General features: G+C 45.0%; 1 protein-coding gene across 4 annotated transcripts; it reads left to right on the top strand.

Annotated features, from left to right (window-relative positions):
• The first annotated feature begins 659 nt into the window (after positions 1-659).
• Positions 660-26,185, top strand: MSANTD3 (Myb/SANT DNA binding domain containing 3). Of its 4 annotated transcripts, none has more exons than XM_047700292.1 (4): positions 660-930; positions 13,275-13,391; positions 15,525-15,975; positions 25,014-26,185. In XM_047700292.1, exons 3-4 carry the CDS (start codon positions 15,558-15,560, stop codon positions 25,421-25,423), a joined length of 828 nt encoding a protein of 275 aa, XP_047556248.1. In that variant the 5' UTR covers positions 660-930; positions 13,275-13,391; positions 15,525-15,557; the 3' UTR covers positions 25,424-26,185. The 4 variants fall into 4 exon arrangements, with proteins under 4 accessions (XP_047556248.1, XP_047556249.1, XP_047556251.1 ...); XM_047700294.1 differs by lacking the exon at positions 660-930 and adding an exon at positions 971-1,084; XM_047700293.1 differs by lacking the exon at positions 13,275-13,391.

The raw sequence follows: 26,185 nt of genomic DNA on the forward strand, positions 1-26,185 counted from the left end.
TAAAGTGGTTAATGTTATGTGAATTTCACCTTAATTAAAACAAAAAAGTTCAACAGCCGTTTCTGCCCTTTTGAGCTTGGAATCTTCCCAACAGATACAGGGCATAAGAAACACGGGGCCACCATCCTTGTGGGAGGTGCAATAAAAGGTGCCTTGTCCTAGAGTTCGGTCTGTCGTACATTCATTGATCCTCGCATTCATTTCCACTTACTCAGCACAAAGTGCCTGAGCCAGATCTTGGGCTCCAGAGGGCACAGTCCCTCCTCTAGGAGCGCGCAGCCTAGGGGGAGACACATCCCGTAAATTAAAAAAACAAAACAAAACTCCATGAAGAACCCAGCACACGAGGGTTGGCTGTTCCAAGTAGCGGGGAATCCCCAAAGAATAGGGGGCCCTTTTCAGACGGAGGACTTGACCGAGCTAACTCGTGTCCATGGCCGCCAAATCCCTTGTGGCAAACGCATTCTTTTGTTATTCCCGGAGATGAAACAGTTTCTCGGGCTCTCCAGGAGCCCCTCTGCAGAGGTGTGAAGAGGGAACTCAATCAGCACCCGGCTGTGAGCACCGAGGGAGAGTCGGGTAGGCGGGGGCCATCCCGCGCCCCGCCCCGAGCCTCGGGGGAGCCCGGCGGCCGCAGCTCGGGGAGGTGGGGACTGCTCGGGGCCGCGCTCCCGCCCTGCTCCGCGCCGACGGACCGGCAGCCGGCGGTCGGCCCACGAGGGGGCGGCGGCTCCCGGGCTTTGTGGCCGCGGCGCGCGCGGCGGGGCCTGGCCGGCCGGGGGCGCGCCGCCGCCGCCGCCCGGCGCTCCGGAGCCCGCGGCCCTCCCGGACCTCCCGGCTGCCCCGCCTGCTAGAGGAGCCGAGGCCGTCCGAGCTCGCGCCTCGCCGGCCCCTCCTCCGGTCGCCGCGGCCGCTGCGCCGCCGCTGCAGGTAGGAGGCTCCCCCGGCCGCAGCGGGGCGGGGGTGGGGGCGCGGGCCCGGTGTGGGGGGGCCGCGGGCCCTCATGGCGGGCTTCCGGGCCGAGCCGCCGCGACCCCTGCCCCGCAGGCCGGGAGGCCGCCTCTGCGCGCGGCGATGGGACTCGGTGAGTGAGGCCGGCCTGAGGCGTACAAAGCCCCAGGGCGCGGACCTCGGGGAGATTAGGCGGCGCGCCCGGGGCTGGGGGGACGCTGCCCCCTTACCCCCGCCCCCGGACGGGGGGGGGAGCCGCTGGGGAGGAGTCCAGGCGACCGCAGTGCCCGGGTCTTCCCAGCTCTGGATCCCCGCTGTTTGCCAGGCACTGTGCTCGGCGCTCTTCCATACTTGTCTCCTTTACGACCCCACTACCCCGTCCGTGGGTGTCATGGGAGGGGTCCCTCAGTCAGAGCCCGAGGGCCGACTACGACATCGGTGCCCGCCTGACCTTGGGAAAGCTTCTTTACTCCGAGTCTGGGGCTGCTGTTACTGTAAATGGGGGTACGGTGGAGGGGGTGTTTCGGGGAAGTGCATTCTGTAGTACTACCCCCTAGTACTATTGTGAGAGATAATGTACATAAATGATCATAGCTAAATTTTGAGCACTTTCTCTGTATCAGGCCCCAGGTACTAAACAGTTGGCATGAGTTATCTAAATCATCACATGGGCGCTATGAGGTAGCTACTGTAAATTGCCCGAATAATCTTTATTTATGAGTAGCAAACAGTGAAGGATTTATTTAGCTTCCCTGCTCCGATTCAGGAGATTGGTTGTTTCTTAGATGTGGTAACATTTAAGATTACAAATGTTTTCTGCAGTACAGGAGAGGGGTTATAGGACGCAGGGATCTATTTGTCACATATTTAAAATGAGGTAGAAAAATATCATGGCCAGGGGTGTGGATTTCAGCATGTCAGATGGGAGGTTGTGTTACCAAGGAAATTGTTGAATATGAATTCAAATCATAGTTCCTGAGTTATGATTGAGGACTGTTAGGAGAGTTTGGGATGACCGAGGGAAAAGGGGAGGACTGTGGAGGGGGAGAGAGGGAAGAATTCTGAAGCTCTGGAAGATGTTGAGGAAGAGACCAGGGTTCACCACTCCAGAAGCATTCTGGACCAGAATTCCCTCCTGCCCTTAGAGACCAGGCATCCTGCCTGGGGGAGGGGGAAGGGATGCTGGGATGAGATCACAGGTTGTCTTTTCTTACTCCTAGGCCATCCCAAAAATATTCAAATGGGTTGAGAACCAGACTCTTCCCAAAATGTCACTGTCCCTTCTTGTGATTCCTGAAATTCTTTTCATGTGTTTGAGGAGATTGGGATACTCATGGACCCTAAATGTTGATAAGACACTTAAGATACAAAGGCCTGCCTGATGTAATGAAAGAGTATATTTTGAACACAGTTCATTTGGGTAGAGGAGCTGTGGACATTAGGAAATTATTTGTGGGTTCAGTTTGGATTGGGGAGAATGGAGGGCTTCAGACCGTGAAGAAGGCAGAGAGAGGCAGGAGGGCCTAGGGACTGTACCCCTAGGAAAGGGACTGGAAAGGGGAGCTGAGGACTTCACAACACCATCAGCAGAATACCAATGCAGACTGCTTGGTTCTCACCTACAAGAAGGCACTCTTCCCTCTCCCCATTTGTGGCCATTTCTTACTTGTTGTGGAAGGTAGGTCTGGGCTGGATTCAGGCTGACTTTTCTCCTGAGTAAGTAGGAAAGGCTCCTGGAGAAGGTATTTGGGTGCCTAGTGATGGTGAAGGTAGGGAGTAGTGTACACGGTGGAAAGTGCAGCTGCTTTGGAAAGAGAGGCAGTTTGGGGTTCAAATCCTGGCTCTGCCATTTATCAGCCATGTAATTTTTTATGAGGATAAAAACAATGTCTTTCAAATGCTTGGTAGGGAGCTCAGCCAACACTAACTAGTACCTTCTTCTCTGTCCATGGTGACATTCATTCAACGAATGTCTGCCCAGCACCAGTTGTCTGCTGAGTCATATGCTTCTTGCTGGGGGATACAGAGATGAGTCAGAAATTATGTATTCCCTTATGAATTTCCCAGTCCGGTGAGGGAGATGGACACAAAGAGCCCATTACAAAAAATATGGGAAGTGCTCCAGTATAGTCAGATACAACTGGCAGTGAGCTCACAGAGGACTAACTAATTCATTCTGGATAGAAAACTCGGGGCCAGATTACCTCTAACAAGAAGGGTATGAGATTTTATGATAGAGATTTTTTTTTTTAAGATTTATGTATTTGACAGAGAGAGACACAGCGAGAGAGGGAACACAAGCAGTGGGAGTGGGAGAGGGAGAAGCAGGCTTCCCGCTGAGCAGGGAGCCCAATGTGGGGCTCGATCCCAGGACCCTGGGATCATGGCCTGAGCTGAAGGCAGACGCTTAATGATTGAGCCACCCAGGTTCCCCTATGATAGAGATTTTGAGTGCTACACCACCTCCTAACTTCTTCTTCTTCTTTTTTAACCTTTGCCTTGATTTGCCCTGATATCTTTCTCTTAAAAAAAAAAAAAAGTCTACCTGCAGTGTGTGCATACTTTATAAGCTACCTGAAACTCATTTTATTTTTTTTTAAAGATTTTATTTATTTATCTGATGGAGAGAGAGATCACAAGTAGGCAGAGAGGCAGGCAGAGAGAAGGGGAAACAGACTCCCCGCTGAGCAGAGAGCCCGAGGCGGGGCTCGATCCTAGGACCCTGAGATCATGACCTGAGCTGAAGGCAGAGGCTTAACCCACTGAGCCACTCAGGTGCCCCCTGAAACTCCTTTTAGAAGGAAGCTATTGTAAATAAACGTTAACACCCCAGGTATCAGTTGAAGAACCATCCCAAAAAGGTCCCAAGAGTTGGACCTAGAGGGATGAAAATGAGTCCTTGGTGGGGTGCATATGACTCTTGATCTTAGGGTTGTGGGTTTGAGCCCCATGTTGGGTATAGAGCTTATGTTAAAATAAAATTGTTAAAAAAAAAAAGAGAAAGAAAGAAACACAGAAAATGATCCCTTGGTGGACCTTGGAGTAAAAGATTCCAGCCAGAGGAAACCCCATGTACAGAGTCACAAGAACAGAGCAGGTTCAAGGGCATATACGTGAGTTTGTTCTGCTGGGTTGAAAAATACATGGAAGGAGAGGGCTGGCATGGGGTGTCAGGGCACAGATGTGGAAAGGCCTCGGATGCTGTGTGCGGAGTTTGGACTTGATCACCGAGGAATATGGGAGATGGAAGAGGTTTATCACTAGACTGGGGCATGATTGCTGTGTTTTAGGAGGAGCACTCTGATAATTGTGTGGAAAAGGGGCTGGAAGTTGAGAGGTCATTTTGGGAGATCAGGGCCTAACCTCAGAAATATGAGGCAATAAGGATGAGAGAGGAGGTAATAAATACTGAGGTAAAACGTCTAGGAGGTCTTAATGATTGGTTACCTGTGATGGAAGAGCGTGCTTTGGGCCACATTAAGGTGGCTGAAATCATCAGAAATCAGGAGTTTTGAGAGTCGGGGAACAGTTTGTTTGCTTTTGGCCATGAAGAATTGGAGATTTCAGGGCACCTGGGTGGCTCAGTCTGTGAAGCAGCCAACTCTTGGTTCCAGCTCAGGTTATGATCTCAGAGTCGTGGGATTGAGCCCTAGGTTACGCTCCATACTCAGCAAGGAATCTGCTTGAGATTCCCCCCCTTTGTGTCTCCCCCCCCCAACTCCATCTCAAGTGAATAAATAAATCTTTAAAAAAAAAAAAAAAGAATTGGCTATTTCTGAGGTGCCCACATGGACAGCTAGACAGAGGTGGCTGGTGGACAAGTGGGGTTGTGTGTGGTGCTGAGGAGAGAGAATGGGGCTGGGGAAAGAGGATCTCCCTGACACCCTTGCATTCTTACACTGAAAATCTACACTGTGCTAAAAATACAAATAAAACGTAGTTCCAGGTCTTAGGAATTCACCCTCAACAGTGGCAGGCTTTAAGAACATGGATAGATTGTGGTACAGAGTAACTCTGAGTGCTTCAGAAGGAGTAAATACTTAGGACCCCTGGGCCAGAGTTGGAGTGAGCCCCCCCCCCCCCCCCCCCCCCCCCCCGTGTGGTTCTGAGGCCGTGGGAGGGGAGGAGAGAGTACTGCTAAGTGAGGAGTGTTGCTGGAATTGAAAAGTGCTTTCTGTAGAGGATACTTTAAAAATGATTCCAAGGAGGGGCGCCTGGGTGGCTCAGTGGGTTAAAGCCTCTGCCTTTGGCTCAGGTCATGATCCCAGGGTCCTGGGATCGAGCCCTGCATCGGGCTCTCTGCTCAGCAGGAAGCCTGCTTCTCCATCTCTCTCTCTGCCTGCCTCTCTGCCTACTTGTGATCTCTGTCTGTCAAATAAATAAATGAAATCTTAAAAAAAAAAAAGATTCCAAGGAAATATCAGGAAGCTTGGGATTGAGATTGGGAGATGGTTTAGGATGGAGCCATAGCGGGAGGGAAGAGTGGGGTGGGGACTTTTAAGAACCTTCATCTGGTCTAGAGAGGAAGATGTGAGGGTGGAAGGACAGGAGGTGGGAGCTCTTGCCTTCAACACAAGGCTGGTTCTGCTCACAGTCACACTCAGACACAGATGGTAAAAATAAACACTTCCAAGTTACAAGGCCTCCTGGGGTGGGCGGTAAAGGGGAAGAGCAGGAGTGAGAGCATTAGAGGAAGCAAGTTCATCATAAGGTTTAAGACTGCGGAGCCCTCTGAAGGAAGGAAGGACAGTGGAGAGGGCACAGGTGAGTGGGGCCATCCTGGGTGGTCAGGTCTGAACTTTCCAGAGTAGGTATATGGGAAGGTGGGCACAGGCACAGGAATGTCCGATTATTCCTACCTTTGAATAAAACGAAATCATGAAGTCATCATTGTGATAGTGCAGCTCTTAAAAATTTGGCATACAGGGGTGCCTGGGTGGCTCAGTTGGTTAAGCCTCCGACTCTTGGTTTCACCTCAGGACACAGTCTCGAGGTCTTGGGATTGAGCCCTGCGTTGGGCTCTGTGCTCAGCGCAGTCCGCTTCAGAGTCTCTCTCTCTCTCCCTCCTGCTCACTCCTTCTCTCTCATTTCTCTCTACCAAATAAATAAAATCTTTTAAAAACTTTTGGCATATAGTACAATAGCATTTATAAGAAGAAGCCAGAAGTAATTTCTGTTATTAATCCTCTGTCAAAGGAGAAGTTTTTTGTTGTTTTTTTTTTTAAAGATTTTATTTATTTATTTGACAGACAGAGATCACAAGTAGGCAGAGAGGCAGGCAGGCAGAGAGAGGAAGAAGCAGACTCCCCGCTGAGCAGAGAGCCCAATGTGGGGCTTGATCCCAGGACCCTGGGATCATGACCTGAGCTGAAGGCAGAGGCTTTAACCCACTGAGCCACCCAGGTGCCCCCAAAGGAGAAGTTTTAGATAGTAGAAAAACTAGATATAATTAGTAAAAAATGCAAATGGCAAGCAGGTTAGTTTCAACATATATTACACAAATATATATCAAGTGCCTTCTGTGTACCAGGCCCTCTTCAATTTGCTGGGGCTACAGTAATGACGAGATCCGAATGCTTTCAACATTTCACTTGGAACTACTCAGCCTCTAGATTAAACCTGTGTGTGGGCCTTCCACGATCTAACGTGCTGAGATCACGTCATTCTGTGGCAGTGTTCTATCTCACTGGCCAGTAGTGCCACCACCTTCATAAATAATGAGAAGATACCATCTGTGCGTATTTGGCAGAGAACTGTGGAAATTAGGTCACAGGAAAACCGTCATAGCCGCAGAGGTATCATGGACAGCCAGCACTGGATGGGACTTTAGAGAACACCCACTTTAGCTTTATAATTTAGAGATAAGAACCGACAGGGAGGAAAGGGGACTGCCTAATGTCGCACATTTAATGTCAGAGTTGAGAGCAGTGCCCTTCGAGTTCCTAGATGGGATAGTGGGAAGGCTTGAGGGTACCTCTCAAAAGGGCCTCCTGATCGTGAGAAGCTTCCAAAGAGGAGATGTTGAAAGCAAATGAGGAAGCTTTGCTTTTAAGTCCTCCTCTGCTATTGGAAACCCAGGAAGCCCCCACTTTGGCTCTGAGCCCCAGTTTCCTCATCTGTAGGAAGATTGGACTTTTGAATTTTTTTTTTTTTTTTTTTTTTTTTTAAAGATTTTACTTGGAGATTTTGCTTAGAGTAAGTAAGCATGAGCAGAGGGGCAGAGGGAGGGGGAGGAGCAGAGAGAGAAGCCGACTCCTCGATAAGCAGGGAGCCCAATGCAGGACTGGATCCCAGGACCCTGGGATCATGACCTGAGCAGAAGGCAGACGCTTAACTGACTGAACCACCCAGAAGCCCCTGGACTTTTCATTTTAACATGTTAGGATCAATGTCCCTTTGAGAAAAAGTTGTTTTGGTGATGCTGAGTCAGGGGACAGTCAGCAGTCCAGGATAAGAAATGGCCTTTCACCTCTTGAGAGCAAAATGGTCACCCATAACGTCTTGCCACATTTCCTTCAGCTCACTCACACACCGCTCTGCGTTCTTTCTCTCAGCCTTTCCCAAGTCGTGGTCTCTTTCCTCCAGTGCTAAGTCTAATCCAGTCTACTCTAATAGGAATTAAGGTTCTTAATCTGGATCCCCCCAATCCTAGGGGGATCCTGCCCTAGTGTCCCTGGGCACATCTCTGTCATGGTGCTTATCACCTGCCTTGTCACTAGCCTGCCCTATAAGATGCTATACGGTGTTAGTTCTTCATTGGACTGTGGCCTCCTCGATGCCAAGGAATACTGCTCTCTCTGATGCCTGCGAAGAGTGGGTGCTCCTGGATCCTCTGCTTCCTCTTGATGCCCTGTCCTAGTGTGGACACACGCATGTCCTGGTAATTCCTTGGTTTGAAATAGTCTCTGGTGTGCACCTTCTCCTGTCCATTAACATTGTCACCACTCAGCATTGAGGCCCTTCTTAATTATTTATCTGAACGATCTCCTTCAACTCTGTGTTCATATCCTGTACATTCTTAAAGGTCTATCTCAAATGTCCTCTTGTTCAAGAAGAATGCAAATTAAGCTCTTCCCTCCTCTGACGGCCCAAGGTGCTTTGTCCTCTTTTGTGGTGTCTGTTTCAGTGTGCTTCTTTTGTAGTTAGCAGTTTCTGCAGGCCAGCTTGCTTTCCAGGCTGCAGGGTTCGGCTTGTTTTTGTGTCTCCCACGTAATCTAGGACAGTAGAGAGCCTTTGGCAGGAGTCCATGACACATTTGTTGAATTGTGTGTCTATGCAGTAAGAGAACCAGTAAGTATCTGAGTGTATCTTGTATATAGACCATTAGTGTATTTTTGGAAGTGTTTTCTTTTTTTTATTAAAGATTTTTAGTTATTTATTTGAGAGAGCGAGGGGGAGAGGGAGAGCACAAGCGGAGGGAAAGGCAGAGGGAGAGGAACAAGCAGACTCCACACTGAGCGCAGAGCCCGACTGGGGCCAGTCTCAGGACGCCAAGATCATGACCTGAGCTGAAATCAAGAGCCAGACGCTTAACTGACTGAGCCCCCAGGTGCCCCTGGAGGCAGTTTAATATGGGGGAAGGGGTAGAAAGAACTAAAAATTATTGAAGCTTTAGTCTGTGCTTCTCCTTTACTCCCATTGCAGAGCAGTTGTGCAAATGGAGTGAGGCAGAGTAGAAGATTGTAGCCTTATTTTACAGATGAAGCACTGGAGATTAATTGACTTAGCCAAAATCACACAGCTCGGATGAGTGCTGAAGTCAGGATTTGAGCCCGCGTTTTCTGCATTTCTTGGTTTATTTCACTTCACTTCATGAGCAGGAATTCATTAAGGTTTGGGGTGCCTGGGTGGCTCAGTCGTGAAGCGTCTGCCTTCCACTCAGGTCATGGTCCTGGGATCCAGCCCTGCATTGGGCTACCTGCTTGGCGGGAAGTCTGCTTCTCCCTCTCCTTCTCCCCCTGCTTGTGTTGTCTCTCTCTGTCAAATAAATGAAGTATTTAAAAAAAAAAAAAAAAGGGAATTCATTAAGGTTTAAAAGATCCTGACACCTATCCCAGGTCTCAGCACTACCCATCTTCAGTCTTGGTACCTGTTCTGAGTACTGACTTCAAAGAACTCCCTTTTCCATGAAAGGCAATGAAAGTAAAATCTGGCCAAGTTGCTCTAGTCTTTGCTCAAATTTTAGGACTTAGATTGACCCTTGGTGGACTTAAAATTTCATTAGATGGTATGTTAGTAATAGATGCCATAATAAAATAACCACAGACTAGGTGGCTTAAACATCAGAAGTGCATTCCTCATACTTTTGGAGGGTGGGAAGTCCAAGATCAAGCTGCCGGTGAGGTAAGTTTCATTCTGAGTGAAGCTGCTTCTCTAGGCTTGTAGGTTGCTGCTGGCCCTATCTGCGCTCACGAGCCCTTGGGAAGACAGGGGGCAGGAAGGAAGGAGGGAGAAGGGAAGGGAAAGGGAATGTTCTCTGATGTCTCTTACAAGGACACTAAATCCCCTTGAATTGGGAATTCATCACCTTATTTAACCTTAAGTACTTCCTTAAAGGCCCAGTCTCTAAGTACAGTCATCCCGGGATTAGGACTTCAACATGTGAATTTCGGGGGTGTACCTACATTCAGTCCATAACAGATGGGTTTTTGTTTTCGAGTCATATCAAATGTACTTATTACAGTCTTCTTGTGGTTTAGTCAGTGTTTGTGTTTGGGGAATTGTGCCGTTTCTGCTATTCTTTTTTGGTATTGGATTCCTGCTCTTATTTAGTCCTGGCTATGAGTCTTTGGCTGGCCCGAGGGGCATTTTCATTGCATTTGGATTTTGCTATTTTTTTTTTCCGACCATTTTTACTTTAATGCAACTTTTGATGTACAGACTGTTATCATGTATGATACTCATTCTGTGCGTGATAGGCAGTTTGATGCCTATATCAATGTGTATTCATTCGTTAGATGTTTAATGAAGGCCCACTATTGCACGGGTCACTGGGCTGCTGGTTGGGCTACAACCAACCAAGCACTGTTGTCCAGCACAACAGTGGACAGAAAATATGATCTGTATTGAGAAGAGTTGAGGGGCAAGGAAGGCTCATCTTTCTCTAACGAAAGCTGAGGCAGCAGGAAAGGCTTGTTGTCATCAGTAACCAGTTATGGACATTGCTGAGTGGTTTTAAGCTAGAATGTGCTTTGCAGCCTCGAAGTTTCTATTAACAAGCTCCGCCTGGAGAGATCTCTTACTTTGAGAAGTGTTTGTTTAAAGATTTTTTTTTTTTTTTTTTGACAGAGAGAAAGAGATCACAAGTAGGCCGAGAGGGAGGCAGAGAGCGGTGGGGGAAGCAGGCTCCCCTCTGAGCAGAGAACCCGATGTGGGGCTCGATCCCAGGACCCTGAGATCATGACCTGAGCTGAAAGCCGAGGCCAAACCCACTGAGCCACCCAGGCACCCCACAGAAGTATTTGTTTACTTAGGACTGTCCGGTGCTTAAGCAGAATGACAGTGTTCCCCTGAGGCGTGGACCATTTTGAAGCTCCCTATCATCTCAACAGTTACTTTTCTTTCTTTCTTTTTTTTTTTAAGATTTTATTTATTTATTTGACAGACAGAGATCACAAGTAGGCAGAGAGGCAGGCAGGGCGGGGGGAGCAGGCTCCCCGCTGAGCAGAGAGCCTGATGTAGGGCTCGATCCCAAGACCCTGAGATCATGACCTGAGCCGAAGGCAGAGGCTTAACCCACTGAGCCACCCAGGTGCCCCTCAACAGTTACTTTTCAAACATAACGTTCTTATTGGATCAACAGCAGAAATTATTGCAGAGCTCTGGTGAGACCGACAGTGGTTCACCTTGGGGCAGGGTGGCTGTGGGCCCTAGGTTTGAGACGTGGAGGCCAAGTGGTGGGGCGAGTTGAGGGGAAGAGCCGAGAGCCGCCAAAAGGAGATGGACCGAAGCAGGAACAGCTTCTCTTGAGGCCCTCCATCCTAGGAACTTTCCCTGCTGACAGATTGCTGATTGACATGTAATTTGAGCAGGGATGCAAGCCCCACCAGGTCTGAAAGAGAGCTAAGTGGTTTGGAGAGCAGTGAGGGAACTGGATCTGGGTTTGAATCTTGTTCCTGCCACTTAACATTTTGTGTGGCCACGGGCAGGCTACTGAGACTCACTTTTCTGATCTGGGAAATGGAATAGGTTAGTGGGAATGAACTGCTTACTTCATGAGGCTGCTGGGAATCTGTAGGGGCACTTGAGGGTACGCTGTGTCATACCAGAATTCCTTTACAGCCCTGCAGAATGCAATCACATGGCCCAGCGAGGCCTGCTGTTGTACAAAATTAAGCAAAGTAAATTGGTGACTCTGGATTTACTTAGCTAGTGATTAAATAACAGTTTAGTTAATAGGCTATTAATGGTCCCCAGGTGTTGGTAATTTTGAGTATTTGCTTTTGAGAGCAGTGGTATAATTTCTTCTGGTACTTTAATAAAGTTTTTATTTTAACTTAAAAAAATTTTTTAAAAAGATTTTATTTATTCATTTGACAGAGACGCAGCAAGAGAGGGAACACAAGCAGGAAGAGTAGGAGAGGGAGAGGCAGGCTTCCCGCCAAGCAGGGAGCCCGATACGGGGTCCATCCCAGGACCCTGGGATCATGACCTGAGTGGAAGGCAAATGCTTAATGACAGGGCCACCCAGATGCCCTATTTTTGTTTTTTTTTTAATAGAAAATACTATGGTGTAACAAATGGGGTCTCGGGCTATTTTGGGGAGAATTAAATGATATAGTGCACATTAAGCACTTAGTATAGTATCTGATCCACAGTAAGGACTCAATAAAGTTTATCTGCTGTTGTTAACTGCAGTTATTAGAGACTCAACTGGTCACAAGGTCAATATACTCCCCACGAAGTCACCACCACCTGGTGGCAGCTGGTGGTACTGCATACATTGTAAGGTAGAATCATTTCATTGCTTGAAATTAATTCCATGTAATTGCAGCTCCACCAAGTATCACAGGGACTTTGTTCAGAGTGTGACTTATTTGCCTGAGAGCAGGAATTCATATTTCATTAAACAGTGAAGTGACATTTTTCACTCCCACAGTTGGCATAGAATAAAAAAAAATGTTATCGTCACCAGTAAACGAAGTAGGGAAACAGAAGTGCTCATGTGCTATTAGTAGGAATGTGAATTGGTACACTGTTTCTGGAGGATAGATCATGATGTAACAGAAGTCTTAAGTGTTTTCATCTTTTGGGGCAACGATTCCTTTTCTAGGAATTTTTCTTGAAGAAGTAGTTAGGAAAAAAAATTCGTTTAGAAAGAAAAAATATATAAATAAATAAATACATAAGATAGCATTTACCCATAATAGAGAAACACAGGGAACAATTCCTTTTTAATCTGTGAATCAGATTTTTCAATCTTCAAAGCAATGATTCTTAAAAAGAGTGAGAGTATAAGGAAAGGTAGTAATATTGACATCTCCTGGTGCAGAGGAGCTGGGATGGGAGGATCGGAATTTGCTCTAGGATCTGTGTAATTTAAGAACATTCAGTTGGGCATAGATATCTTGGTAGTTAAGAGATAGTACAGAAGAGCTATATTGTAGCAGGTATGTATTAATTAATTTCTGTTTAGGGAATGTTGATTTATAGGGAATAGGGATATTGATGAAGGCCAAAAATGTTGGGCCTTTGGGGAAGGAAGGGGCCTGGAATTAGTTATTTAGGGATATTAGACCAACATGATTGAAATACAGACCTAGGACTATAGGGGTACAGAGAAATATCCCCAAAGATAAATGTCTCCTTGTTTAGCTTGTCCAGGACCTGAGAGTCAACAAGCCTTAACATGTATCTAAATCTCTTAATCTCTGATACTGATATCCCTACAGTGAATGTGGGGCAGGGTACCTGGTATGTGGAGACACTACTCACATGAATACTTCAGTCTAAACTTAACTTTGGGATGAGGTGGTACACAGTGAGACACTCTGGTCGGGTTCTGTTGCCTTCATGGAAAGCCCATGCTCCTTGGCCTCAATCTCAAGGCTCTCTGGTACGGCTTGGCCTCTCCAGCCTCAGGTCTAACAGATTTCATCTCTTCATAACTATAGTAACCCCTCTCCGGGCGTAGGGTGTGAATAGTTGGCTTGTAATAGTAAAATTTTTAATTAGTATACTGTTTATTTAAAAGTCACCACCTTTTCTCCTAACTTTTTATTGTGGAACTTTTCAGACATAACACAAAGATGGAGAGATTATTTTAATGAGTGTTTGTGAACCTGTCACCCTTGTTGATGTTCACATGTTTCATTCCTTTCAAGTTGGTTCCTAATTCTTTTGATATGAGATGATCAGTTTTAAATGGACCACATCATCAGAATCTTGATGCTTGCCTGTTATTCCAAAAAATCAGAGGCTTGGAAGATATATGGACTGAGGTATGTTGGCCCTTTCCACAAAGGGGAACATGCAACCCTCATTTTATTCCGGTATTCAGTGTTGCTTAGCAGCATTCTTGCCATAATGTATTTGAGAGATTAATTGTGTAGGAAACTTCCTGTGATTAAGAGATGTGGGAAACGTGGGGTCACAAAAGGCGCATAGGTTCAGAAGAGTAAAACATTTACTAAGCACCTTTTGTGTGAAAGATGCTCGCTGAGTACTGGGGAGGATGATAAGATGACCTAGGGAAGTCACGGTTGTTGAGTAGTTTGGAGACACCTAAGATAAGGGCCCAAGAGATAGTGTGAAATGATACTAAGAATATTAGACTATTTGAACTGCTAGCCGCTGATTGTAAAACACGGTTACCAGAGAGTGAGGATAGCAGTGGGGGAAATGGGAAGATAATAGATAATAGACAAGGGATATATATATATATATATATATATATTCTCTATATAAATATAGAGAATCATACTGTAGTGACTACTGGAAATACACTGAGAGAGTAGGTTCCAGGTGCTCTTAGCACACATACAAACATGGTAACTGTGTGGGGGTGCCTGGCTGCTCATCGGTAGAGCATGCGATTTTCGATCTTGGGGTTGTAAGTTCAAGCCCCTTGTTAGGTGTAGAGATTACTTAAAAAATAATACTAGAGATTACTTGAAAAAGAAAAAAGGTAACTGTGAGGAGATATGTTTATTAGCTCAACTATAGTAATAATTTCATTATGTATATGGCTATCAAGTTAAGTTTATGTATATTAAATAAATTTTTTCTTTCTTTTTTTAAAGATTCATCTATCTATTTTAGAGAGAGGGTGGGTAGAGGGTGAGGGAGAGAGAATTCCAAGCAGACTCCCCACTGAGCAGGGAATCTGACATGGGGCTTGGTCTCATGATCCTGAGATCACGACGCGAGCAGAAATCAAGAGTTGGACGCTTGGCCAACTGAGCCACCCAGGCGCCCTTACATATTTATTTTTAAACTAAATATGTAAAAAGGTATATAGATTTACTCTTAAAAAATAATGGAGAAATGTAGTATTTCAAAAATTATAAATAGTATATAATTGATAACTGTTATTATATGTGAACAAAGACTTCAAAGGAATGTCCATAACAAAAATGAATATTTGGTGTGTTTAAAAAAAAATACCAGATTATTAGAATAGTCTAGATTCTTACTTCCCAAGGCTCCATCTTTGTGATCTTGGGAAGTCCACTTACTGGCTCTTAGGTCCCTCAATTGAAAAGGGGACTATTTGGCTCTTTTACCTCTGAAATTATATGAATTATTTACATAGGACTGTACACTTAAAAGGGGCCCTCGGACCTTAGGGATCACACACTCCAAGCCCTCATTTTAAAGATGAAGAAACAAATTCCTCTAGGAGCATGGCCCTGTCTAAGGTCACATAGTAATGGAAGTGTCAGGTCTTTTGGGGTGATCTCTTGATGATTCTGAAATCTCAGTTTGTGTTATCCATCCCATTTGGTTACACTGTGGCCTTTCTTGTCTTCAGCTGTGACAAAACTTCAAGAAAGCTGTTTAGTTGAAAAGCGGCCTAACATTGTGAATGTGGGGAATGGTCAGTTTTCTGACATTGTGTAGAAATAAATGAACAAATTAAGAGTTCCACGTAGATGTTCAACAACTTTTCTTTTTTTGCGGTTACATGCAAGATACTCACAGAGTGGCCAGGCCCTACAAATAAGGACCTACGTGAAACATCTTTGAAGTAAAACCCCACTTCTAGTGACCGTCTAAACGGTTTTCTTTTCTTTTTTTTTTTTTTAAGATTTTATTTATTTATTCGACAGAGATCACAAGTAGGCAGAGAAGCAGGCAGAGAGAGGGGGGAGGCAGGCTCCCTGCTGAGCAGAAGCCCCATGTGGGGCTTGATCCCAGGACCCTGAGATCAAGACCTGAGCTGAAGGCAGAGGCTTAACCCACTGAGCCACCCAGGTGCCCCTAAACGTTTTTCTTGAGACCATCCTAATTCCACATTCACGGGAGAAAGAGTCCTGCGTTTCAGGCCAGGGAGTCAGGTTGGGATTAAGCTAAGGGGATAGGCCATTTTCCTTGCGAGAGTTGGTAACGATTGTTTCAAACTTCTTTTACAGGATAGCTGACAGCCAGGAGAAATAGGTTGGAAAATGCAAAACAACGAAATCATAAAACCTGCCAAATACTTCTCGGAGTTGGAAAAGAGCATCCTGCTTGCTTTGGTAGAAAAGTACAAGTATGTGCTGGAATGCAAGAAAAGCGACGCGCGAACTATTGCGCTCAAGCAGCGCACCTGGCAGGCACTCGCCCACGAGTACAACTCTCAGCCCAGTGTGTCGCTGCGGGATTTCAAGCAGCTGAAGAAGTGCTGGGAGAACATCAAGGCTCGGACCAAAAAGATTATGGCCCATGAGAGGAGAGAGAAGGTGAAACGGAGCGTCAGCCCTCTCCTGAGCACCCACGTCCTGGGGAAGGAGAAGATCGCCAGCATGCTGCCCGAGCAGCTGTACTTCCTGCAGAGCACCCCGGAGGAGGAGCCCGAATACCACCCCGAAGGCGCGGCCCAAGGTATGGGTTCCCCGGGCCAGCGCGCGCGTTCTCGCCAGGCACCTGCTGCACGGCTTCGCTTTACAGTCTCTGCTTTCCGAGGGTGTTTATCAAAGAGAAGCTCTCAGGTCAAACCTGATTCCTCCCAGTTCACCATCCCTAGGTTCTGTAGAACAGGCAAGTTCTAGAAATACAGAACAGCCAAAGGACTTGTTGATACCCTTGTTCTTGAGGGCTCTCTCATCTTTATCATGAAGAATAAGGAAAGATAAGGGGCTGTATTCATATGGTTACTAAGTTCCTTGGTTGCTTGTCTCAACCTCTGTCATCTCTATCAAAGAGGATTTCTTTGAGAATTTATATTCATTTGATGAATCTTTTTTTTTTTTAAGATTTTATATATTTATTTGACAGGGGGAGAGAGAAAGAGAAAGCGAGTGAGCACAAGCAGGAGGAGAGGTAGAGAGGGGAAGCAGACTCCATGCTGAACAGGAAGCCCCATGCCGGGCTGGATCCTGCAACCCTGAGATCATGACCTGACAGGAGTTGGATACTTAACCGACTGAGCCACCCAGGCGCCCTGTCACTCAAACTTATTTTTTATAAAAAGTGTTTTTTTAGGACCTATTATGCGCAGAGTACTGCACTAAGTTGCTCAGAGGCTGCATTAAAATAGTGAACTATTTCTAACTTGAGAATTAAGTACTAAGACAAATATAGCAAACATCTGTTAGCATTCATCCAGATTAAAAACCAGCATTCCAACCCATTATAATATTGTGATCCACAGTTTTGGTTTGTGGCACTCCAAAAAACTTGAGAAATTCTGGGAAATATTCATTTTAGTTTTAATATACTTTCATTGAAAACAAAATATGCAGAACTTTTAGGGAAGGAGTTCTTTTTTTTTTTTTTTAAAGATTTTATTTATTTATTTGACAGAGATCACAAGTAGGCAGAGAGGCAGGCAGAGAGAGAGGAAGGGAAGCAGGCTCCCTGCTGAGCAGAGAGCCCGATGCGGGACTCGATCCCAGGACCCTGAGATCATGACCTGAGCCGAAGGCAGCGGCTTAACCCACTGAGCCACCCAGGCGCCCAGGGAAGGAGTTCTTTAGGGAAGTTCCTTTAGGGAAGGAAAAGGAAGAACTTTTCCAACTGTCATGGAAGCAAGGATGCTATGTATCATATGATTGTCATAGCTCGGAGAGGTTAGGAGAAAGGGGCTGTTGAAAGGTCTCTAGGCAAGGAGACAGTGGGAATGCATATAGATAAATTACCAGTAATTCTTGTCTTCTTTAAGACAGGAATGGCCAGGGGTGCCTGGGTGGCTCAGTGGGATAAAGCCTCTGCCTTCAGCTCGGGTCATGATCCCAGGGTACTGGGATCGAGCCCCGCATCGGGCTCTCTGCTCCGCAGGGAGCCTGCTTCCTCCTCTCTCTCTGCCTGCCTCTCTGCCTACTTGTGATCTCTGTCAAATAAATAAATAAAATCTAAAAAAAAAAAAAAAAAAGATAGGAATGACCAGTTTATATAATGATTCATTGCAGTTTGCAGAAGACACACCTTAAAGCAGAGGAATATTCCTGGGGAGGCCAGAGGGTTGCTCCAATGACCCAGCAAGCCCTTGCCTAGGAAAACTATGGACTTTGGCTTGCAAGATGAGAAATTAGTGTCCCCAGGCTAGATTGAGCTCTGTGGGAGTGGTTAATTATAAGTCACAAGAAACTATCTAAAAACCAAGAATGTTATCTGTATAGAGTGAAAAAGATGATAATAATAACCGCATGAACCAAATACATGTTTTCAGTTAGCATATTTTTTTTCCCCACGATAGGCAGATCATCCAGGGATGCAACATTATAATAAAAAATTTGTTTGCTGATCATTTGACCAGATTAAGTGCAGGGAGCCATTTGGATGACCATAGTGCCATGAACCTCATGTATTGTTTTCCAGTGGAGAAGCCCTTTGTGAGTTTTGATTCTTCAGTTCCCAAGCCAGGGTACCTCCCGGTAGACAGTGTTGATAGGGACACTGGTGACTCTCTCACTTACCCTTTCTCGTTATCTTCTGTTGTGGATGGAACCCTCTTGCTAATTGACACTGTCCATCTCCCGGCCCCAGAGCCATTCATACTCTGCAGACAGTGAAGGGAGTAATGCTGAGGGAGGGAGGCAGGTGAATTAGCAGGGCTGTTTTTCGAATTATTTAGTTCCCTGGGAGATGTTGCCAGGAAAGATGCTGGGACAGACAGCTTTCAGTTAACATTGCAAATCTTTGCTCTGAATTAGTGTATATCAGTTTCATAGGGTTATTCTAAAGGGGACAGTCTTATTTCCCCAATTTTGAATTCTAGAGTAGGATAGAGTGAGTTCATTCCAAAAACTTTTTTCTTTCTTTTCAGAGGAAATGATGTAATTCATTTACTCATAAACACAATTTATAAATTTCTAGCAAGAATAAATATGGATTCTCAGTGTCCTTCTGCAGTGACATTTCTAAAGACTCATACTTGCAAAAGAGATTTTTTTTTTCAAAGATTTTATTTATTTATTTATTTATTTGAGAGAGAGAGAGAGCAGGAGACGAGAAAGGTCAGCGGGAGAAGCAGACTTCCTGCTGAGCAGGGAGCCCTATTTGGGACTCGATCCCGGGACTCCAGGATCATGACCTGACCCAAAGGCAGTCGCTTAACCAATTGAGCCACCCAGGTGCCCCAAGAGATTGATTTTAAATTGAGTATTTGTACCTATATGACATGGGAACTTCTCTTTTTGCTGGTGATGGTCAAAGTGCAGCCTATGCTAACTCTTCCTGTTTCTAGGTCACATCTGGAGGGTGGTGGAGTACCATGGTGCTTTGTCAGTTAGGAAGTGTATCCAAAGTAATCTGTTAACACTAGTAGTTAAGGTGCTGGAACTCTCTTTATACATTAAAACAGCCTGAGTTTATCTCATGTTGTATTTCAACTTACTTTCGAGAAAGAGGAAGAAAGCTGTAATTGTCAGTTATCCCTTCTGGGTCTTGGTGGGGAAAAAGCTGAAAATTTTCACTAGAATATGGCTTTCATTTTTGTGGTGTGGATTCTGTTTGACTCATAGACTGTGTGTGTGTGTATGTGTGTGTGTGTGTGTCTGTGTTAGTATCCCTAACCCTGTGCTGTCTAATACAGCAGTCACAAGCCACAAGACGCTAGTAAGCACTTGAAAATGTGGGTAGACTGAATTGAGATATGGTCCAAGTATACATACTGTGTCATGAAGACATAATACCAAGAAGAGAATGGAAAATATCTTACTAATAATTTTTATTTTTTTATTTTTATTTTTTTCAAAGATTTTATTTTTTTACTTGACAGAAAGAGAACACAAGTAGGCAGAGAGGCAGGCAGAGAGAGAGGGGGGGGGGAAGCAGGCTCCCCGCTGAGCAGAGAGCCCAATGTGGGGCTCGATTCTAGGACCCTGGGATCATGAACTAAGCCAAAGGCAGAGGCTTAACCCAGTGAGCCACCCAGGTGCCCCCAATAATTTTTATTTTGATTACATGTTGAAATGAGAGTATTTTAAATATATTGGATAAAAAATATATTATTAAAATTAGTTTCACCTCCTTTTACTTTTTTAAGGTGGCTATGAGAAAATTTTAAATTACGTAAGTTGCTGGGATTATATTTGTATTGGACAATACTGTTCTTACACCTTACAGAGTGCCTGTTGCAGAATTAGGTGATTAGAGACTTGTTGAAATTTGTCAAACAGGATGGAGCCTGGCAGTATTCCACTAGAGGCCTCCCTCCAACTATTTCTTGTGTGAGATGGTTTCAGCTGTGTCATCTTGATCACCATTCCCTGGATATTCTTAGCTTTATCCATGACTTTTTTGAGAGGTACATCTGTATTTGAACATAGTAGTCTTAAAATTTAACACTAAAGAAAACATTTGCCAAAAAAACCAGCATTTCCCCCTTAAATATATTGAAACAATTTGTACCCTATAGATTTATAATATGTGATCATTTGGCTATGACATGTATCTCCCATTATCTTGGGGGAACAGGTTTGCAGAACAAATTAAGGGAGCCAACAAAATGTGCTAGGGGTGAAAAGGAGGGTCAGATGACCAAATGTCAAAATGTCAAATACATTTAAGAAAACTAAGCTTCCCCCCCCCCAAAAAAAGTAAAGAAAACTGAGCTTTTCAGTAGTACTCAACTATTTTAAGAGAACTTCTATTTAATTTCATATGCTATTATATTATAGCTATTTTTTCTTTATTACAAAGCTATAAGCGAATAATGCAAACATGGGTATACAAAGCTATAATTAAATAATGTAAATATTTATTTATAAATTCCATTATTACTCACTTTTTAATCCAATCCTCTTCTTTTGGGGTGGGAACTCCAGTACAGGGACTGAGTTATATTTCCAGTCATGGCACATTAACATCATTGGTCTGTGAAAAGCCCCTTTTTTGTGTTACTTATGTGGTTTTTTGGTTGTTGTTATTTATCACTATTAACCACGTTCATTCTTTTCTTCTGCCTCCTAATCAGTCCAGTGTGCTTGTATATTCTCTCACATGTTCTTGAGAGCAGGCATTGGTGTTTTGAGTGCATATATTTTAAATTTACATAGATTGAAAATTGTGCTATGGATACCATTCTTCAGTTTTTTGTTTTGCCTTGTTTTTCATTTAGAATTTTTTCAAAAAAGATTTATATATTTGGGGGCAGGGAGAGAGGGAGAGAAATTCCAGCAGACTCCCCACTGAGTTGCAGAGCCCATCATGGGACTTGATCCCCTGACCCTGAGATCATGACCTGAACCAAAATCAAGAGTTGGATACTTAACCAACTGAGCCACCCAGGCACCCCTCATTTAGAATGGCTTTTTTTTTTTTAAAGATTTTATTTTTATTTATTTGGGGGCCAGAGAGAGCACAAATAGAGGAGAGGCAGAGGGAGAGGGAGAAGCAGACTCTCTGCTGAGCTGGGAGCCTGATATGTGGCTCGATCCCAGGACCTGAAGATCAATGACCTGACCTGAAGGCAGTCGCTTAACGATCTGAGCACCCAGGCGCCCTCATTTAGAATGTTTGCAAGATCTATCCCCACTGCAATGTGTAAATCAGCTATGTTTCTTTCAGTTGATGCACCATACTCTGTAGTACGCACTCACTGCATCTTGTTCATCTATTTTCCTAGTCAGCCCTCTTACCTTTGCTCTGTGGAGAAGAGCTGGGGGTTGGCCTGTACACAGTCTCCTTTCCATCTGGTTACTGCCATATTAGGTTATTTCCTGCTGATACTAAACTTACTCAAATTGCCCAAGTGGAAGAGTGTGTCCTTGAGTGCTCTCTGCTCCCGGGAAAGCCCTTAGGCCTTCCTATCCATTTTGCACAATATTGAGTTGTTTTCTACTTTGGGTGGCTTTGTTTTACCTGAGAGAGAGTTTACATGGTATGTGTTTGCAGCAGGTTGCCATTCCCAGGACAGTCTTTTTCCAATTAAGAGAAGATTCTCCCCATCTGAGCACTAGCTTCCATTCATTGGAGCTAATATTTGTTTGAAAGTTAATTAACTACTCCATCAGATTCCTCTAGTTTTAAGACCCATCTTCTGCCAGAGTTTTCTTAAGAGGCCTGGAATTTTTTTTTTCTTTAAAATTTCTATGTTAGCACACATTTAAACTAAAAAAGGATAGTTTGAAAATAGAGTCATTTCTCTGCCCCCAGACATGACCATACTTGTCTTCATCTTCATAGCTCTATAGAACAAATTTGGAGATCAAAATTTGAAATAGGTGCCCATATTCTTAATAATGGAGTGTTTTGTAGTGGATACAACTTGGAGGCAGCATTTTTTTTTTTTTTAAGATTTTATTTATTTATTTGACAGAGATCACAGGTAGGCAAAGAGGCAGGCAGAGAGAGAGGAGGGGAAGCAGGCTCCTTGCTGAGCAGAGAGCCTGATGCGGGGCTCGATCCCAGGACCCTGGGATCATGACCTGGGCCGAAGGCAGAGGCTTTAACCCACTGAACCACCCAGGTGCCCCTGGAGGCGGCATTTTTGAGATGCATAAGTGATTAGCTGAGCAAGTAAACTAGAGAGAGGCTGGGTGTCGCAGCAGTTGAGCTTGGATGATGGAGTCATGCAAGACCTGGTTTAGAGCCCTGGTTCTTTCAGTTAGCAAAATGACTTTGGCTAATGTGTTTGGTTTTCTGTCATAATACCTCCCCCTCGGAAGGTTGTTGTAAGGATTAAATGAGGTGATGCTGCAGAGCACTAGCCTTGCACCTGGTTAGCTCTACAGAAAATGGTAGCTGCCTTCATCATCGTCATCATCAGGCCCCTAAGGCCTGTAATGGTTGAAATTAAAAACGAGCATTTAGAAGTGGGGAGATATGAGTGGCATCATGAGGGCATGGACTTTAAAGACTTAGAGAACATACGAAACTATCCTCTGGAATGGAATCACAGACAAAAGAGGCTAGAGGTACCAACAAATTTCTCTGTGTCCAGTGTTCCAAGAAGACACTTTCAGATCTAAGACTAGACGGAAAGCAGATGAGGTCATCCTTTTTACAGTTGTTCATATCTGAGGGACCCTGTTCTCAGGGCGAAGCCTTTCCCATTCCCTTGTCCTGTGCCCTGGCTCTCTGCTCAGGACCCTGTCCTGTCTACACAGTTGTACCGGGTTGGGAGGAATGTGACCCACTGCAGCGAGTTTGTTCCCACGCGTTTCTGACGTGGCCAGCAGTGTCCAAGCCATGTGGTGGGTTCTCCACAAGGTTGAGTAAAAGACAGGTTCTGTCTTCAAAATATTCAGAGACCCGAAGGGGAGGTGGTTAAACCACCAGTTTTAACAAGTGCTCTGCCAGAGGTAGGCTCAGGAGGCAGCAGGAGCAGGAAGGAAGGACATCCAATTAAGGCCACAGCCCTCGAAGTTGGGAAAGATTCCTAGGGAGATATCTTCACTATCTCTGGATGACATAGAAGTACTTTTAACATCTTTCAGAAGCGAGACTTCTTCCCTTCCTTTAATCTTAATTAGGGATCAGTTATGGTTGTAACCTAACCCCTTGGAGTGAAATAATCTAAACAGTAGCTATTTTCCTTTTATTAACAGAGTATCATGAGTTAGGTATCCCCCAGTAGCCGTTAACATTCCCGGCATCCCATCTTCTGGAATAATGGAGTGGACGTAATAATGTAATCAACTCTGTTAATAAATTGGTATTATTTTTCTCCAAGGAGATAGTTCTCATTATTGGAAACATAAAGGTTCCCAAGAAAGCCTTGGAGTCACGGCTGGAAAACTCCATGGGTTATTGGAGTTAGTGTCTTCCTTATGAAACTCTTTAATTGATAAAATGTCGTCCATAAAAATACTAGTGCAAACGTGGCACCAGCAAAAATGACATCCTTTTGTATCCATAAGCTCTTCTCCCTTTGTGTTCAGAGCTTCAGCCAATAAATATTTACTAGGCATCCTCTATGTACCAAGCAAAATAATTGGTGCCCAAGGATTAAAGAAATGAATAAGGCATGGTCATGTGGTAAGTGCCGTAACAGTAGAGTACTAGTGGAGAAAGGAGAGATCTGGGGTTTCAGGGATCTTGAACGAAGTAAGGGTTGAGGGGCAGTTGAAAAGGAGAGTAAGAGTATAGGTTTGAGTGAGTGCAGGGTCTGGGACTGGGAGCGAAGAGAGAGGAATAGTTAGCCCAGCCTCTGGCTGAAAGAACAGAGACAGAATTGTGAAAAAGAGCTTGGCCTTTATTTTTTTAACTTTTTTTTTTTTTAAAGATTTTATTTATTTATTTGACAGACAGAGATCACAAGTAGACAGAGAGGCAGGCAGAGAGAGAGAGGGAAGCAGGCTCCCTGCTGAGCAGAGAGCCCGATGCGGGACTCGATCCCAGGACCCTGAGATCATGACCTGAGCCGAAGGCAGCGGCTTAACCCACTGAGCCACCCAGGCGCCCTATTTTTTTAACTTTTTAAAAAATATTTTATCTATTAGATCAGGGGGTAGAGGCAGAGGGAGAAGCAGACTCCCGCTGAGTGGGAAGCCTGACTCAGAACTCAATCCCAGGACCCCGAGACCATGACCCGAGTCATGACTATTTAACCGACTGAGACACCCAGGAGCTCCATTTCTTTTTTTTTTAAAGAGTGCTTGGCCTTAAAGAATGTGAAGTTTGTGGTAGGATTGCAGGGCATCGAGAGTATTTTGAAGAAGAATGCCAGAAAGATAAAGGAAGGCTAGAATGAGATTATGAGTGTTACTTAGGCTGCAGTGACAATAGAGCTAAAGGTGGGAAGCCCAGGGGGATATTAAAGGTGTGAGGGATGGGTGCAGCACGAGTCTGAGCCCTGGAAGGAGGCTCGAGAAGGAGCAGTCAGAGAGGAGGTGCAGAAAACTGAGCAGAGAGCCGTGGGGCAGAAGCTAATAAAGAAATTTCAGGGATTGTCAAATGCTAGGGAGAGGTTACGTAAGAGGGGTCCTGGAAAGCGAGGAGTAGTGTGCGAGGAGGTTACACCAAGGAATGCAGACTCACCTTTCAGGAACATCTGTAAGATCTGTAAGATCCAGGGTTAAGACCTGTGACCAGGAAACAGAGCAGTGGGACCCTCGTGGAGATTGAACATAATACATCCTCACGGCTGAGTGAGAGACAGAGAGGGAGGTCAGACTGAGGGAGAATTTAATCTGAAAACCCACTGTTGGCCTCGTGTGTGGTCTTCTGCTGACTCCTTCCGCTGAGAACTTAGATCACTGTGCCAAGGTCTCCAGTTCTTGATCAGCACAATTTTGGACCACTGTTCCCGGAGTTCACAGTTCTAGACATGACAGGACAAAACCCTGTATCATGACTTCTGAAGGGAACGCTGGTTTGATTTGCGGGTTTTTCAAAGGTCAGGCGTGACAAGGGTGCCCGTAGACATGCAGGCCAACGCTCCATCCTGTGGCGGGGGACCTGTCATTTGAAATAGGATCGATTTTCTCTCTGCCTGTAAAATCTTTGAACGTGTGTTTTCTGCTACTGTTTTTCAGAATCATTTGCTGTTTCAAATAGAGAACTGTGCGATGATGAGAAAGAGTTCATACATTTTCCAGTGTGTGAGGGGACCTCCCAACCTGAACCCTCGTGTTCGGCTGTCAGAATCACAGCCAATAAACACTACAGGAGCAAAACCTCTCAGGAAGGTGCTTTAAAAAAGATGCATGAGGAAGAACACCATCAACAAATGTCCATCTTACAGCTGCAGCTGATACAAATGAACGAGGTGCATGTGGCCAAAATCCAGCAGATAGAGCGGGAGTGTGAGATGGCAGAGGAGGAGCACAGGATAAAAATGGAAGTTCTCAATAAAAAGAAGATGTATTGGGAAAGAAAACTACAAACTTTCACCAAGGAGTGGCCTGTCTCCTCCTTTAACCGGCCCTTTCCCAATTCACCCTAAGACTGCGGGGGCGGCTCCCCTGTAAGCGATCCGGAACGTGAGCCCGCGGTCAGGACCTCGTAACAGAGCTACGACTAGGAAACTTAGCGCGGTAGTAGTCCCGTATTTAAGAATACGTTCAGGTAAACGGCCGCACCCCGTGCCCCGCCTGCCAATGGCAAAGAAGCTGTTCCAGTCTCCCGAAAATGATCACTACGAGTGCTAGAATTCTGAATGTAATGTCTCTTAATTAGAATTCATAACGAGAACCATGTGTGAGTGTTGTTGTATTTTTTTAATCAGATTGCAAGTGTGACTATAAAGAAGTGTGGGTGATTTTTTTTTTTTTTTTAAGTAGACAGAACTTTTCTCCAAATGAACATGCTGCTGTTGAAAGCAGCTGAAAGACCCCGGAGGCCACACGTTGTGGGGCTGTTGCTTAGAACTTGCTGGAGGTCTTTAGGGAACCTCCCTGGGAACCACACACAGCACCTCTTGTTTTGTCTTTTGGTTTTGTTTTTTTATTTTTTGTTTCATTTTGTTTTCACTGTCATTCTTGGAGTGGCTTTTCTGATTTTAAACCATCTGGCATTTGGAAGGATGTTTTCTAATGTGGCTCATAAACCCCCTTTGAAGGCCTTCACCCAAAGAGGGCTTGCAAATAGTGGTTCTAACAGTTGGTAGCTTTGTTGTAACTAAGGCTGTAACTGCCCTGAGGGAGACACGTGCATTTAGATTTCTATGATCTGTCCTGTCTGTTTTATTAAAAGAGAAGACTTGCAA

The sequence above is a fragment of the Lutra lutra genome, chromosome 13, assembly GCF_902655055.1.
Source record: "Lutra lutra chromosome 13, mLutLut1.2, whole genome shotgun sequence".
In the NCBI taxonomy this organism is placed as follows: domain Eukaryota; kingdom Metazoa; phylum Chordata; class Mammalia; order Carnivora; family Mustelidae; genus Lutra; species Lutra lutra.